Raw genomic sequence first — 14,284 nt, 5'->3', positions numbered from 1 at the left:
CAATGTTTACTAATCTCAAGGCTATTAAATTAAGTAAGATGTTCTTACTGGTACTAGTATAGTTTGAAAAATAAAAAAGGAAATTCATAATTTCTTCTATATCATGAAATAATACATAAAATCCTTGAGTATCTTTCTTTGTATGAGGTCAAATCATTCTATATTCAAAATGTTTAATTCTATCTTACAGAAGAAATATAAGTTTAAACAGCTAATAGGTGAGGTTTTTGATATTAATACTTCCTTAACTTATTAAAAAGGATAATCTTATTTGTGTATGTGTATGTACAATAGTGGGGACTGAACTACATTGATTCGTTAGACAAGCAATCAACCACTTAAGCCACACCTTAAAGAGCAAATAAATGTTATTTACATATTATTTAAGATAATTAACAAAATATCTATTTTTTAATTAAAAAATAATCTAGTATTTTACCTACCCCAACAATCCGTTTCATAGCCTCCAACTTAGCTGAGTCTTTGTTGCTCTCCAACATTTGTTTTAGGTCTTCATTCCTATTACAAAAGAGAAGAAAAACTCCCATATTTGGACTTTTACAAAAGATATAACACTTTCACAAAGATTAGAAATAATGAAAGACAACTGTATTTTATTTATAAAGAAAACCTGTTTTTCTTGTTCCATCCTACAAATATCAATGGTTATGTTATTATAAAGCCCACCAAAACACGAAAGAACATAAAGAGGAAACCTCGGGGCTGGGAAGGTGGCTCAGTGGTAGAGCGCTTGCCTTGCATGCATGAGGCCCTGGGTTCGATTCCTCAGCACCACATAAGCAAAAAAAGAAAAAAGCCGTAAGTGGCGCTGTGACTCAAGTGGTAGAGCGTTAGCCTTGAGCTGAAGAGCTGAGGGACAGCGCTCAGGCCCAGAGTTCAGGCCCCACTACCGGACCCCCCCAAAAAAAAAAAAAATAGATCTATTAACCACAAAAAAAAAAAAAAAAAAAGAGGAAACCTCTTCCCAACACTCCCTTAATTCTGAGAATAAAACAAATTTTGACATGTAAATATGAGGAAATGAACCACAGAAATGAGCAATAAGAAAGAAAACAAAGCACAGATTCAAAATCTACTCAGAATCAGAGGGATGGAGGTTGAGGGAGATGGGACACTAAGAGGTATTACACAAGAATAAGACCTTTCTTTCTTTCTTTTCCAAGGTTGTTTGTTATGTAAGACATCTCTAAAAGGTAGTATATAACAAATGTCTTTATGAAGAAGTTACAAAAATGAGAACAAAGAACTGCATACCAACAGGTTTTTTTTGTCATGGCTAACTTATAAATTAATCCTCTCCTATAATTCTATCAATTCACCTTTACCCCACTAAAATTTGCCATTTGTAATCTACAATAATTTTCCTAAACAAGTAGAATATTTAAAATAGTGATATAGCTACACAGAGTTCTTAGATGACATTAAAAATGCAGACAATAAAAATGTTGATTAACTGAAGCTCATCAAATTTTTTTAATCTTTTACTCTATGAATCACCTTATTAAAATTTTGGATTGGGCTGGGAAGGTGGCTCAGAGGTAGAGTGCTTACCTGGCATGCATGAGGCCCTGGGTTTGATTCCTCAGCACCACATAAGCAAAAAAAGCTGAAAGTGGCACTATGGCTTAAGGGGTAGAGCGCTAGCCTTTAGCTGAAGAGCTGAGGGACAGTGCCCAGGCTCAGAGCTCAGGCCCCATGACTGACAAAAAAATAATAATAATAATAAAATTTTGGGTTATAGGATGGCAAAAATATATGCAAACCCATATAACTTGAGTATAAAGAGAAGTCTTTAAATTCAACAGTTAAAAAATTAAATAGGGCACAAGACAATGCTATGCATCCCCCTCCTTCTAAAATTCATATTAGCACCATAAACCTCAATATGACTGTATTTTGAAATAGAGCCCTTAAAGAGATCATTAAGGTTAAATGAGGTCCTAAATTTGAGGTTGTAATCTAACATAAATGATATCTTTATAAAGGATGTATATGCCCAGAGGAAAAGCCAAATGAGAACAAGGTGAAAACACAGCCATCTGCAAGCTAAAGGGGAAGCAGAAGAAACCAAACTTACTAGGCACCTGGACTTTGAACCTCCATTTTCTAGAATCATATAAGCAGTCATTTTTTATTATTTAAGATACTAAGTCTGTGGAATTTTCTTATGATAATTCTAGCAAATTAATGCAGATTTTACTACTAAGAAATAATTTGCTATAACAAATACCTAAAAACATAGAAGTGGTTTTGAAACTGGGTAATGGGTAAAGGATATGAGTTTTGAGCTGCATATTAGAAAAATCTTAGATTGTCTAAGACAGACTGTGTGTACAACCACTCTGGAAAATTAGGAGTTTCATACAAATTTAAACACACACATGCATGGGACCCAGTCTTCCCTCTCTGAAAAAAAAACAAAAACATATGGCTTACACATGGCTTACACAAATAATTACAGTAGATTTATTCATAATACTAAACAACTTGAAACAATGTTTTTCAGCAAAATGTTATTTACTCATACATACTACTCAGCAATGAAAAAGAATTAACTACTAAATCAATATACTGAATGAAAGAAGCCAACAAAAAAGGGCATGACTTGATTCATTTATAATTCTAATTGGAAGTGACAGAAAGCAAATAAGTGGTTAACTAGGGCTCTGAGAAAAAGTAAAGAAGAAGGGAACATAAAACAATGGATTTCATAAGATGATGTAAATGTTCTCTATCTTTCTTCAAAATATGCCTATATTTGAGAAGTGTATTAGGTATTCGATAGATAGGCTACCATTTTACATACTTTTAAACTAGCCAAGCACCAATGGCTCACACCTGTAATCCTAGTTACTCAGGAGGTTGAGATCTGAGCATAGCAGTTTGAAGCTGGCCCAGGCAGCAAAATCAGTGAGACTCATATGTCCAATAAACTATTCAGAAAAGGCTAAAAGTGGAGCTGTGGCTCAAGTAGTAGAGTACTAGCCTTGAGTTTAAAAAAAAAAAAAAAAAAAAAGCACCTCAGGGAACGCACCCAGTCCTTGAGTTCAAGCCCCAGGACTGGCAAAAAAAGAAAGAAGGGGGGGGAGAGGAAGGAGGGAGAGAGGGAAAGAGAGAGAGACAGACAGACAGACAGAGACAGACAGAGGGGGGGGAGAGAGAGGGAGGAAGAGAGAAAGAGTGATCAAACCACTGAATTTTATTTTAATGCATCAAAGAAAAGCCTTCTAAATTACTGTAGGAAACCTGTCAGGAAACTCAGCTTATAGTATCTTAAGTTGTCTTAACTACTTGCAAAAATTACTAGTTTATAAGTAGTAATCTTTCAGCAAACACTAGGGCAGTAAAAAGAATTTTAAAAAGAATCAATACTAAAATTTTGCTGCTAGTATTAGAATTTTCTGGGAATAGCCATGTTAGCTGATCAGAAACAAGTTTTTCTGAGATCTTCAAATAATCTCATTTTAAGAATGACCAAACATGTTTTCCTTCAACTATCTTTGAGTAAAAGTTGATATAGTAACAAAAATCAATACTACACATAACACCTTTATGCAACATAATCACCAAATAAAGCCTTAGCTTTTCAGATGAAGTTTAAATGTTATTCAGAAAAGCTTTTATACTTCAAGTACTAGCCTTAACAAACTCTCATCTCAGACATAAACATTTTACAAATTTAAGTCTAATGTGGGCAGCGAGCACTTACCAAAAATAAATAACAAGGGCTGGAATTTCAGCTTACTGGTACAGCATTTGCTCAGCATGTGCAAGGACGAGTTTAAATCCTTGTATTACAAATAATAATAACAAATTATTGATCAGGGCATTATAAGCTAAATTGTTTCTCTCTGCCTCCAAATTAGTATATTTAGATCATATCCTCCAGTACCTCATACCTGACTATGTTTGGAGATAGAGACTCTAAAAAGGTAAATAAGTTAAAATAGGGATATATAGGTGAGCTTGTATCAATATGATTGGTATTCTTACAAGAAGTGATTAGGACACAGACACACACAAAGGAATGACAACAGAGAGAGAGAATGCAAGAAGATGCCATCCTGCAAGCCAGAGAGACCTCCGAAGAAGCTGATCTTCTAGCCTTCAGATTTCTGAAAAAATAAATTTCTATTGACTAAACCATTCTGTCTGCGGTATTTTCTTATGTCAGCCTTGGAAAACTAATATATAGGTTAAATATTACAAACTGTCATGCAGCAAATAAATAAAAGCTAAGCAAGCTAAGAGTCAATGGCTCACATCTGTAATCCTAGGATGATACCTGGAGAATCTCAGTTTGAAGGTAGTCAAGACAGAAAAATCTGTGGTACTGAACACAAAAAAAATAACCAGCAAAAAGCTAGGATGGAAAATGAGGCACTGAGTTTAAGTCTCAGAACCAATGTGTCCCCAAAGCCAAAAGAAAAAAAAAGTAACATTTTTTTTTCCAAAAAAGAACAAAAGATATAAAATCTATTATGAGAGAAAATTTACTTTTACTTTCCAAACAGCTCATAAAGTTTAATACAACAACCACATGTGGAAGACCTATTCTTTTGTAATTAAAATAGTCAGAAACTATATTAATAAAACAATATATAAGAACTGTATCTGAAAAATATATAGCTATTAAATATTAAAATGCTATACAAGTTCACTGTAGTAAATTTAGAAATAATACTTCTCAAGCTCTTCCATACTGCACAGGTTACAGAAAAGAGAGAGAAATTAATGGATCCAGAGACTTCATTCTCTTCTAATTTTTGCTATTTCACCATTTTAGTTAATGACTCTGTACACTTTTCCTTTTGTAGAAAACATAAATAGGAATATCATAATCCAGACCAGCATGGACAAAATGCAAGATTCTATCTCAAAATTAACCACAGTAAGAATGACTGCGGGGTATGGCTCAAGTGGCAGAGCACCTGTAAGCAAAAGGACCTCAGTTCAAACCCCAATACCACCAAAATAATAATACTTCATAGAGGTAAGGGAAAATGGAAGTAATTAAACAGGAACCAAATAAAAAGAAATGTGAAGAAAATAATTTTCTTCTCCCGCTTATTCACTTTTTCTTTTACTAAAAATGTCCCTCCACCAGTGTTACCTGGAGAGACAACAAAGAGCAATAAAGAAAAATAAAGCATCAATTTTTAGGATATCTCAACCTCTAGCCCCAGACATAATTTTATTAATGTCCTAATGGAAACTTGGTTTGTTCCTCTTAAGCCCCAGTTGCCAGAGTCCCTACCCAACCACCTTTAGGTCCTGACCTACCCTCTGAAACCAAAAACAGGATCCTGGTATGAAAGCCAAAAGTTTTACACTTCTTGTTGAACAAAAAAGGTAGACTTCAACAGCAAATAACAAAAGTCTTTTGTGCTAACTCAGACAGAGAACTAATAACTTTGAAGAGCAGAGAAAAGAAAAAAGAAAAGTCCGAGGTATGGTTTCAGTGTGATGTAATAGCCTCTCATATATCTGTTATAATGGCCAGCAGAAAATTCTGATGTAAATTACATACTTCCTCCCAAATTCTTCTTTGTCACCAGAACAGTAAAGATTTGAGAAATTTGTTATTATTACGCCTAATTTTAACTCAAAATATATTCACTTCTACTGAGTCACTTTAAGTCACCCTTCACTATATGAATTACAAATTATTATATAAATCTTATATACTAAGTTTTGTTAAGCATCAAGATAGTTAATTCAAACAACATTAAATAAACAACATTTTCATACCTCTTTGCCAAAAACAAATACTTGTTTCAAATGCACGCATGTGCATACGTATATTTTTCTATTTACCAAGTTTTTCACTTATCTAGTTACCTAAAGCTTTCTAGTGTTCAGTATTAGAATAGCAACTTTATTTTTACATAAGTGACATCTTGTGGTGTTAAATGGTATAACTTTTCATGTTCAAAATACGCCTACTTTAAATTTCAAAGAACAGAGTTTACAAAACTGACAGGTTAAATCTTATTACCAGAAAAGTTACTTTAATATAGTATCACAGTAAAGCAGTTATAATCAAAAATGCAAAAATTTTACCAATTATATGTATAGGTATTAGAACTTTTATACAGTACAAATTACCTCAATTTTTTTTATTACCTCAATTTTTTAAAGTCTAAAATCCACATCATTAAAATCATCAACTAGTTAGGGCACTTGAGGTTCATGCCTGTAATCCTAGCTACTCAGGATACTGAGCTCTGAGGATCATGGTTTGTAGACAGTCCCAGCAGATAAATCCAAAAGATTCTTATTTCAAATTGAACAGCAAAAAGTCTGAAGGAGGTATGGCTGGTAAAGAAACAGCCTTGACCAAAAGGAGGTAAGCAAGAGTGTAAGGCCATGAAATCAAGCCCCAGTAAAACTTTTGCGGGGATTGGTAGCTTACACTTGTAATCCTAGTTATTCAGGAGGCTCATATCCTAGGATCTCTATTCAAAGTCAGCCAGGGCAAGAAAGTACTTGAAATTCTTTTCCCCAATTAACCACCCAAAAAGCTGGAACTGGAGCTGTGGCTCAAATGGTAGAATACCAGCCTTGAGTAAAAAAAAAACTAAGGGACAAGACCCAAGTTCAAGCCCCAGTACCATTACAAAAAAGAAAAAAAAATATTCATGTGTCTTTGTACCCACTCTTTTAAACATTCCCCATCCATTTCCAATACTTGATCAGCTTTCTACCGCTAACACTGTCTTTTCTAAACTTTCATGAGACCATACAACACTTAATAGTTTATCTTCTCTCACAAAAGCGAAAGTGATTTATTCATATTACTGCATTCATGTTATTGTCTTTCCAACTTAAATCACATAGATCTACATCGTTAATTTACCCATTTAATAATGTATATGTCATTTCTTTCCAGAATTTTACTATCATGAGTAAAGTATCTATGAATAATTATTTAGTATGTTTTGGTTATTGCTGTTTTTGTTTGTTGAGACATGTTCTTGCTATGCAGGTTGATTCCAAAATCAAGATCCTCTTGCTTTAGCCTGCCAAGTGTGTGAACTACGAGGCCCAGGTTTTCTTGTTGTTGTTCTTGTTGTTGTTAATTGTAAAGGTGATGTACGAAGGGGCTACAGTTACTAAAGTCAGCTAATGACTACATTGCTCTTTGAACAATGTCACCTCTTCCCTTATTTTCTCCCAGTTTATTTCCCTACCATACCCCTCTACACCACAAGTCATACAGTTCATTTTGACCATAGTGTCTAGTGAGTATCACTGTTGCATTTGTTCACCCTTTGTCCCACCATTTCTGTGCTCCCCCTTTTAACTGACATAAAAAAGTATACAAATTTATGGGTTACCATGTGATGTTTTGATACATGTATATATTGTGTACTGGTTAGCTGGTTAGTTGATTTGTTTGTTGTGATATGGGATATTGAACCTAGGTCTTTACAGCAAGTGCTCTACCATTTGAGCCATGAGCTCAGGTCCTTTTAATTTGGGATATTGTTTTTGGAGGAGGATCTTGTTAACTTTCCCCAGGCTGAAATGAACACACTATCCTCTTCCCTCTACTACCTAGGTAGCTGGAGTTAAGTTACCACTCTTGGCTTCACTATTTCCTCAAAACTTAATCATGTGTTTGTGGTGAGAACTTTGCAGATTCTTTCTTTAGCTTTTGTGAAATATACAGTATATTATTACCCAGTCACTCTACTCAAGTAGTTACTAAGAAATGTGTACCACAGAAAGCAATACCTAAAACGCAAATGCAAAAATGAAGGGAGTGACAAAAGTAATAGTGGTTTCCAACAAAGTATATCCCCCAAAAGCATATATTAAAATCTTCAAATAGGGAAGTCATGCCTACATAAGCCCTGATAGAAAAAGGGAGTGTCCAGTCAGAATGGCCCACATCCTAAAGTCAGCCAACAAATGCTGGAGAGGATGCAGAGAAAGAGGAACCCTATTGCACTGCTGGTGGAAATGTACACTTATACAACCACTTTGGAAAGTAGTCTGGAGGGTCCTCAGACAGCTAAATATTGACCTCCCTTATGATGCAGTCATACCACTTCTAGGCATCTATCCTGAACAACAGGAACCAGTAAACAAGGACACATGCACCTCCATGTTTATTGCAGCACTGTTCACAATAGTCAGGATATGGAAACAACCCAGATGTCCCACCACAGATGAATGGATCCAAAAATTATGGTATCTATACACAATGGAATGTTATGCAGCCATTAGAAAGAACAAAATAATGGGAAATGGATGGAGCTAGAAGAAATCATGTTGAGTGAGGTAAGCCAAGAGCAAAGAGACAAATGGGACATGGTCTCCCTGATAAGTGGATGTTAAATCCAAAATGTAAGGTGATAGGACAAAATTAACAAAACTTAAGAAACAAAGGACTTCCATTCATCTGGGTCAAATCACTACTAAATAACCGCATGCTGCTGATCACATATATGATATAAATGTGCACACCGGAGGGAAGCCAGGAGGACGACACAGAACTAGAGGGAATCAGGGAAAAACATACAACAGCAGGACCCATCTGCACTGGACATGATCAAAATGAACTAAGCTACTCAATGGCAGCGATGGGAGGGAGTGAACAAGTGGGAAAGAGGGAACAGCTGATGCTATGCAAAACAAAAGAAATGTACATATCACCCAATGTGAAAGCAATAACTGTATTGTAAAGCTCATAGAACTCATGTTATAGATCATGATGGACAATTTGCCCCATGAAAGCTAGAATGTATTTGTGACTTTAAGCATCACTATCCCACAATACTGTGAAACTTGGGAAATTATGTAATCACTTAATCACAATAAAGAATTTGAAAAAAAAGAAAAAGGGGTGTCTCTTTATGGTTTAAGAACCACTTAATTGAAAGATGCTAATACTCCACATGGTGTGATGCAAACATGAGTGGATGTGAAAAAGATAGAAAGTACAGTCAAAATCCACCTTTTTCTATGCTATGAAGCCAAAGTGGGGGAGGGGGGGCTGGCGTTCAAAATAAACTTATGTAAACAACATTAAGACTTAGTAAAACTTGAAGTTTGGTTAGGGTGCACAGATGATGGTCACTGCATTCATTTAGAAAGTACATAAGTGAAGTTCAAGCAGTCTCCACACAGGGTGCTGGCAGGCAAGGTTCAGATCTCACCAGTTTCAGCCTCCACCTGGCTGAGTCTCATCCCTATCCCAATCCTCCTGAGAGGACTTGATCCTTATAGTGTTTTCCAGAGGACAAGCAGAACCCATGTTACAGGGAATGTTCCTTAGAAATGCAGAGTCTCAGCAGGGTGCCAGTGGCTCACACCTGTAATCCTATCTACTCAGGAGGCTGTGATCTGAGGATCACAGTTCAAAGCCAGCCAGGCAGGAAAGTTTGTGAGACTCTTTTTTTTTTTTTAATTTTTTGGGTCAGGTTGTGGGGCCTGAACTCTGGGCCTGGGCGCTGTCCCTCAGTTCTTCAGCTCAAGGCTAGCGCTCTACCACTTGAGCCACAGCACCACTTCTGGCTTTTTTCTTTTTGCTTAAGGGGTGCTGAGGAATCGAACCCAGGGCCTCATGCATGCGAGGCAAGCTCTCTACCACTGAGCCACCTTCCCAGCCCCTGTGAGACTCTTATCTCCAATTAATCACCAGAAAACCAAAAGTGGCCCTAGCCTTGAGCTGAAGAGTGCAGGGACAGCACCAGGCCCAGAGTTTTAAGTCCCACGACCAGAAAAGAAAGAAAGAAAGAAAGAAAGAAAGAAAGAAAGAAAGAAAGAAAGAAAGAAAGAAAGAAAGAAAGAAAGAAAGAAAGAAAGAAAGAAAGAAAGAAAGAAAGAAAGAAAGAAAGAAAGGAAGGAAGGAAGGAAGGAAGGAAGGAAGGAAGGAAGGAAGGAAGGGAAAGAAAGAAAGAAAGAAAGAGAAAGAAAGAAAGAGAAAGCAAGCAAGCAAGCAAGCAAGCAGAGTCTCAGGCCCCACCAGCCTCTGCGCAATCAGAGGCTGCACGTGAACAGATTCTATGATAACATCTACATTCAGGATGGAGAAACTGTGCCTGAAGTCTGAGGAGCACTAATGTGAGACTCTACCTCTTCACACTCTCAGAGGCCTCCCTTATGCTCAAGTATAAAAGTTTAACTTTGCTTAGTATTTTTAGTTATCTAGCCAACCATTTATTAACTCTCTAAAAAGAGGAATCAGAAATTATCCAAGTAACTTTGAACATACTCCTAGTACTGATAAGATTAAAAAGTCAATAATGTTATAGTCACTTCCTCAACTCTTGGTAACCTTTTCTCCCTCACTCCTCTATTAAAACTCTCATAGAAGACAACAAATACCCTCCTAACTTAAAAATCCAATGCAAATCCTGGGAACATGTTTAAATTATTCTTTAAAAAATACAATTGATTACTATTCTTCTATCTTGAAATTCCTTTATTCTCAACTGTTTCTCCATTTGAATTTGACAATAAATCAAGGTTAGGAAACAACATTACCCTCACCTATTTATTCTAATAAAAGAAATCACAAACCAAGGAAATTGTAAGTCGTAAGCTAATATGAGAAGAAAGTAGAATAGAGGGAGAGAATGCAGAAGGGAGAAGAATAGTTAATGTAGCTAGGGTAATCAGAAGACTAAAAAGGGGACATCTAAAAAAAGGACTTACAGGAGGGAAAGTTAGCCTTGCAGATATAGTAGAGGGGCTGCTACGTTCAGAATATAGTATAGGGCCTTCTATAACAGCAACTTCCATATAACAGATTAAACCTGACTGTATAAATACATACACACACACATATAAAATGCCAGCTTTTGAAGGCACAGGAGGTAAGACAGACAGAGGCGGAATGAAGAATGAATAGAAGCACACAAAGTGAGCTCTTCCTTAACTCTAGCTTTATCCCAAGTACATTTCCCACACTAGCAGTTTGGAGATGAAAACCCAAGAGGTCTTGATTGTAAGTGACTGAAAAGGCAAATGTTGAAGTTCAGAGCTGTCAGAGTGACTAGAAATTGAAGGACAAAATCAGAGAGGAGGGAGCCAATCAAGAGGTAAACAAAAAACTATCCACAGATTCCCTGCAAATAATCAGTTCCATTTCACAAGGCAGTATTTTCAAAAACCCAGCAGAAAATAATACCTGAGTAGAGATTTCAGCAACCATACACTGCTGTGAAGAGAAGCTAGAATAAAAGTCTCTCCTAAGTAGAGGCCTTAGTAAACACCTTGCCATCTTCAAGAGTACAGAAGACTCACACAGAGAATTAAGAATGATATTCTAGGAGTTTAAGGAAAACTGAAATGAGAAAGACTGTAAATGCGTAAAACTGAACTAAAGCAAGATCCAAGTGATCTGCTAAAACTATTTACACACACACACACACACACACACACACACACACACACACACACACACACACACACACACACACACACACACACACACACACACACACACACCCCCTCTTCGAAAGAATATATCATCCAGAGAATCATCTTAAATACCTAGCATCTGAACAAAACTTAAGAGAGTGGGGCAGAGGGTACAGAAATCAAGGGGAAAAGGGTAAAGAAATAAGCAGTGGAGCTCACTAGACAGGGATGAAAGTGAACTATACAACTCATGGGTGGAAACAGGAGAGAATGAGGGAACAGAAGACACTATGCTGTAGGAAAGCAAATATACTCCTTACCTGATTCATGCTAACTGAAATCCCTCTGTAGATCACTTTTACAATAACAATAAAATAAATTAAAAAAAAAACTTGAGACATGAAAAGAGGAAGAGGAGGAAGAAATAGAGCATAAGGAGGAAAATAAAAAAAGGAAGTGAAGGAGAAAGGAAAGAGGGGGAAGGGTTAAAAAAAAACAAAGAACAAGCAGACACATGACAGATTCAAATACAGAATTACTAGATTTTAAAATAGTGACAAGGTGATTAAGAAAATGCTGAAAAGATGGACAAAATAGATGAAACAACAGACACTAGCTTCAAATAGATAATCAGACATTCAGAAAATTTAAAAATACAAGCCAGGAGCTAGTGACTCATGCCTGTAACCCTAGCTACTCAGGAAGCTGAGATCTGAGGATCACAGTTCAAAGCCAGCCCAGGCAGGAAAGTCCATGAGACACAATAAACTACTCAGAAAAAGCTGGAAGTGGCACTGTGGCTCAAGCGGTAGAATGCTAGCCTTGAGCACAGAGAGGGCTCACGGACAGAGACCCTAAGTTCAAGCCCCAAAACAAGAAAAACAAAAAAGAAATTAAAAAGTACAGAATCTGTGGCTGGGAAGGTGGCTCAGTGGTAGAGCGCTTGCCTTGCATGCCTGAGGCCCTGGGTTCAATTCCTCAGTACCACATAAGCAAAAAGAAAAAAAAAAGCAAAAAGGAAAAAAAAAAAGTACAGAATCTGAAATTAAGAACTCGCTGGAGCTGGGGTCCAAGTAGAAAAGTGCTTGCCTAGAAAAAGTGAGGCCCTAAGTTTAATCTCCAGTATCACAAAAAATAAAGATAAAAGAACCAATTCATAAGTTTTACAGGTTTAACAGAAATGGAACTTGAACATAGGTCAAGAGGAAATACATAAACTGAAGCACAGAAAAATAATAGAATGGAAGTGGAGCTGTGGCTCAAAGTGGTAGAGCGTTAGCCTTCAGCATAAGAGCTCAGGGACAGCACCCAGACCCCGAGTTAAGCCACACAGCCAACAAAAAAATTTTAAAAAGGGAAAGAAAGGAAAACACAGCAAAGCATCAAAGACATGTGGGATATAGCTAAAATATCTAATATACTTCAAATTATGAATACCAATAAAAGTCAGGCACCAGTGGCTCACACCTGTAATCCTAACTACTCAGGAGGTTGAGATCTGAGGATCACTGTTTAAAGCCAGCATGGAAAGTCCATGAAACTCTTATCTCCAATTAATCACCAGAAAACTGTCTCTGTGGCTCAAGTAATAGAGTGCTAGCCTTGAGCTGAAGAGCTCAGGGCCAGTGCCCAGGCCCAGAGTTCAAGCCCCAGGAATAATAACAACAATAACAAAAGAATACCAATAAGGAAAAAGAATGCAATAAAAGCAATATTTGAAAAGATTACGGTTAACAACTGTATTTATGAATCTTAGCAAATTTTAGGAAAAAAGGAAAAACAAAAAAATTTACACAAAACAGCAAAGAAAAATTAATAGTAATAAGAAAAATCTTAAAAGTAAACAGAAAATAAAAGACAACCTTAAGACAGGAAAGCAAATCTTCCTATAAAGTGGTAACTAATAATCTTATACTTTACCAGCCATAACATTTCTGATGCAACTACTCATGTCTGCCAAATAACATGAAAGCAAGCAGGTACAAACAACACATGAACAAATGGATGTGGTTATGTCCTAACAAATAGGCTGTTTGCTGATCCTAGCCTTAAAAAGATCAACAGTAACATGGAGAAGCATTATAGAGACCAGAGGATAATGAAACAATATGTTTAAAAGACTGGAGGAGGAAAAATGCAGAGTTCTAGACCCATTAAAAATATCCTTTGCAAATAGAAAGACTTGGAAAAAAAGTATATTAAGCAAAGCAAGCCAGATGTAAAGAATCATAGGTTCCCTTATTTGTGGTAATTAGAATGTGCCTTCGACAAGTAAAAAGGTAAAAGACAAAAAAATTACACTTGGACATGATAAATAGGATTCTCATCATTCACACAGTGAGACCAAGGATATTCTTAGGACAGCTATGTGTTCAACAGCTATGTGCATATCATCATATAAAATAATGTTATTTGAAATGGACTCCAAGAAATAGAAACAAGAAGTTTTTGTTATTTTGCTTTTTGTTTTGGTTTCGGTTGGGGGGAGGGAATTCCTCCTTTGTCTCTGTTTTTGATTTCTGTACCTTTTGTATGTAAATTTATTTGACTTGGAAAGGGTAAGGGGAGCACAGAAATGGTAGGACAAAATGTGAACAAATGCAGCAGTGATACTCACTGGATACTATGTTGAAAATGAACTATACAACTTGTGGGAAAGATGGAGAGGAAGGGAAAAACTGGGAGAAAATGAGGGAAGGGGTGACAGTGTTTAAAAAGAAATGTATTAATTACCGATCTTTTGTAACTGCAACTCCTCTGTACATCACAGTAAGGAAAAGGAAAGGGAAAGGGAAAGGGAAAGGGAAAGGGAAAGGGAAAGGGAAAGGGAAAGGGAAAGGGAGGGAGAGGAGGAGGAGGAAGGAAGGAAAGAAGGAAGGAAGAAGGA

At 36.5% G+C, this 14,284-nt stretch overlaps 1 protein-coding gene across 1 annotated transcript in view; it reads right to left on the bottom strand.

Annotated features, from left to right (window-relative positions):
* Positions 1–14,284, bottom strand: part of Ap3b1 (adaptor related protein complex 3 subunit beta 1) — a 229,246-nt gene that overhangs the window by 200,588 nt on the left and 14,374 nt on the right. The window contains exon 2 of the mRNA XM_070031216.1: positions 444–519. Coding sequence (XP_069887317.1) covers positions 444–519 — 76 coding nt within the window. The remainder of the gene's footprint in view (positions 1–443; positions 520–14,284) is intronic.

The sequence above is a fragment of the Dipodomys merriami genome, unplaced genomic scaffold (genome assembly GCF_024711535.1).
Source record: "Dipodomys merriami isolate MVZ:Mamm:240054 unplaced genomic scaffold, mDipMer1.0.p SCAF_20, whole genome shotgun sequence".
In the NCBI taxonomy this organism is placed as follows: Eukaryota; Metazoa; Chordata; class Mammalia; order Rodentia; family Heteromyidae; genus Dipodomys; species Dipodomys merriami.
Note: the sequence above shows the minus strand (reverse complement) of the source record. Positions and strands in the feature narration are given on the sequence as shown.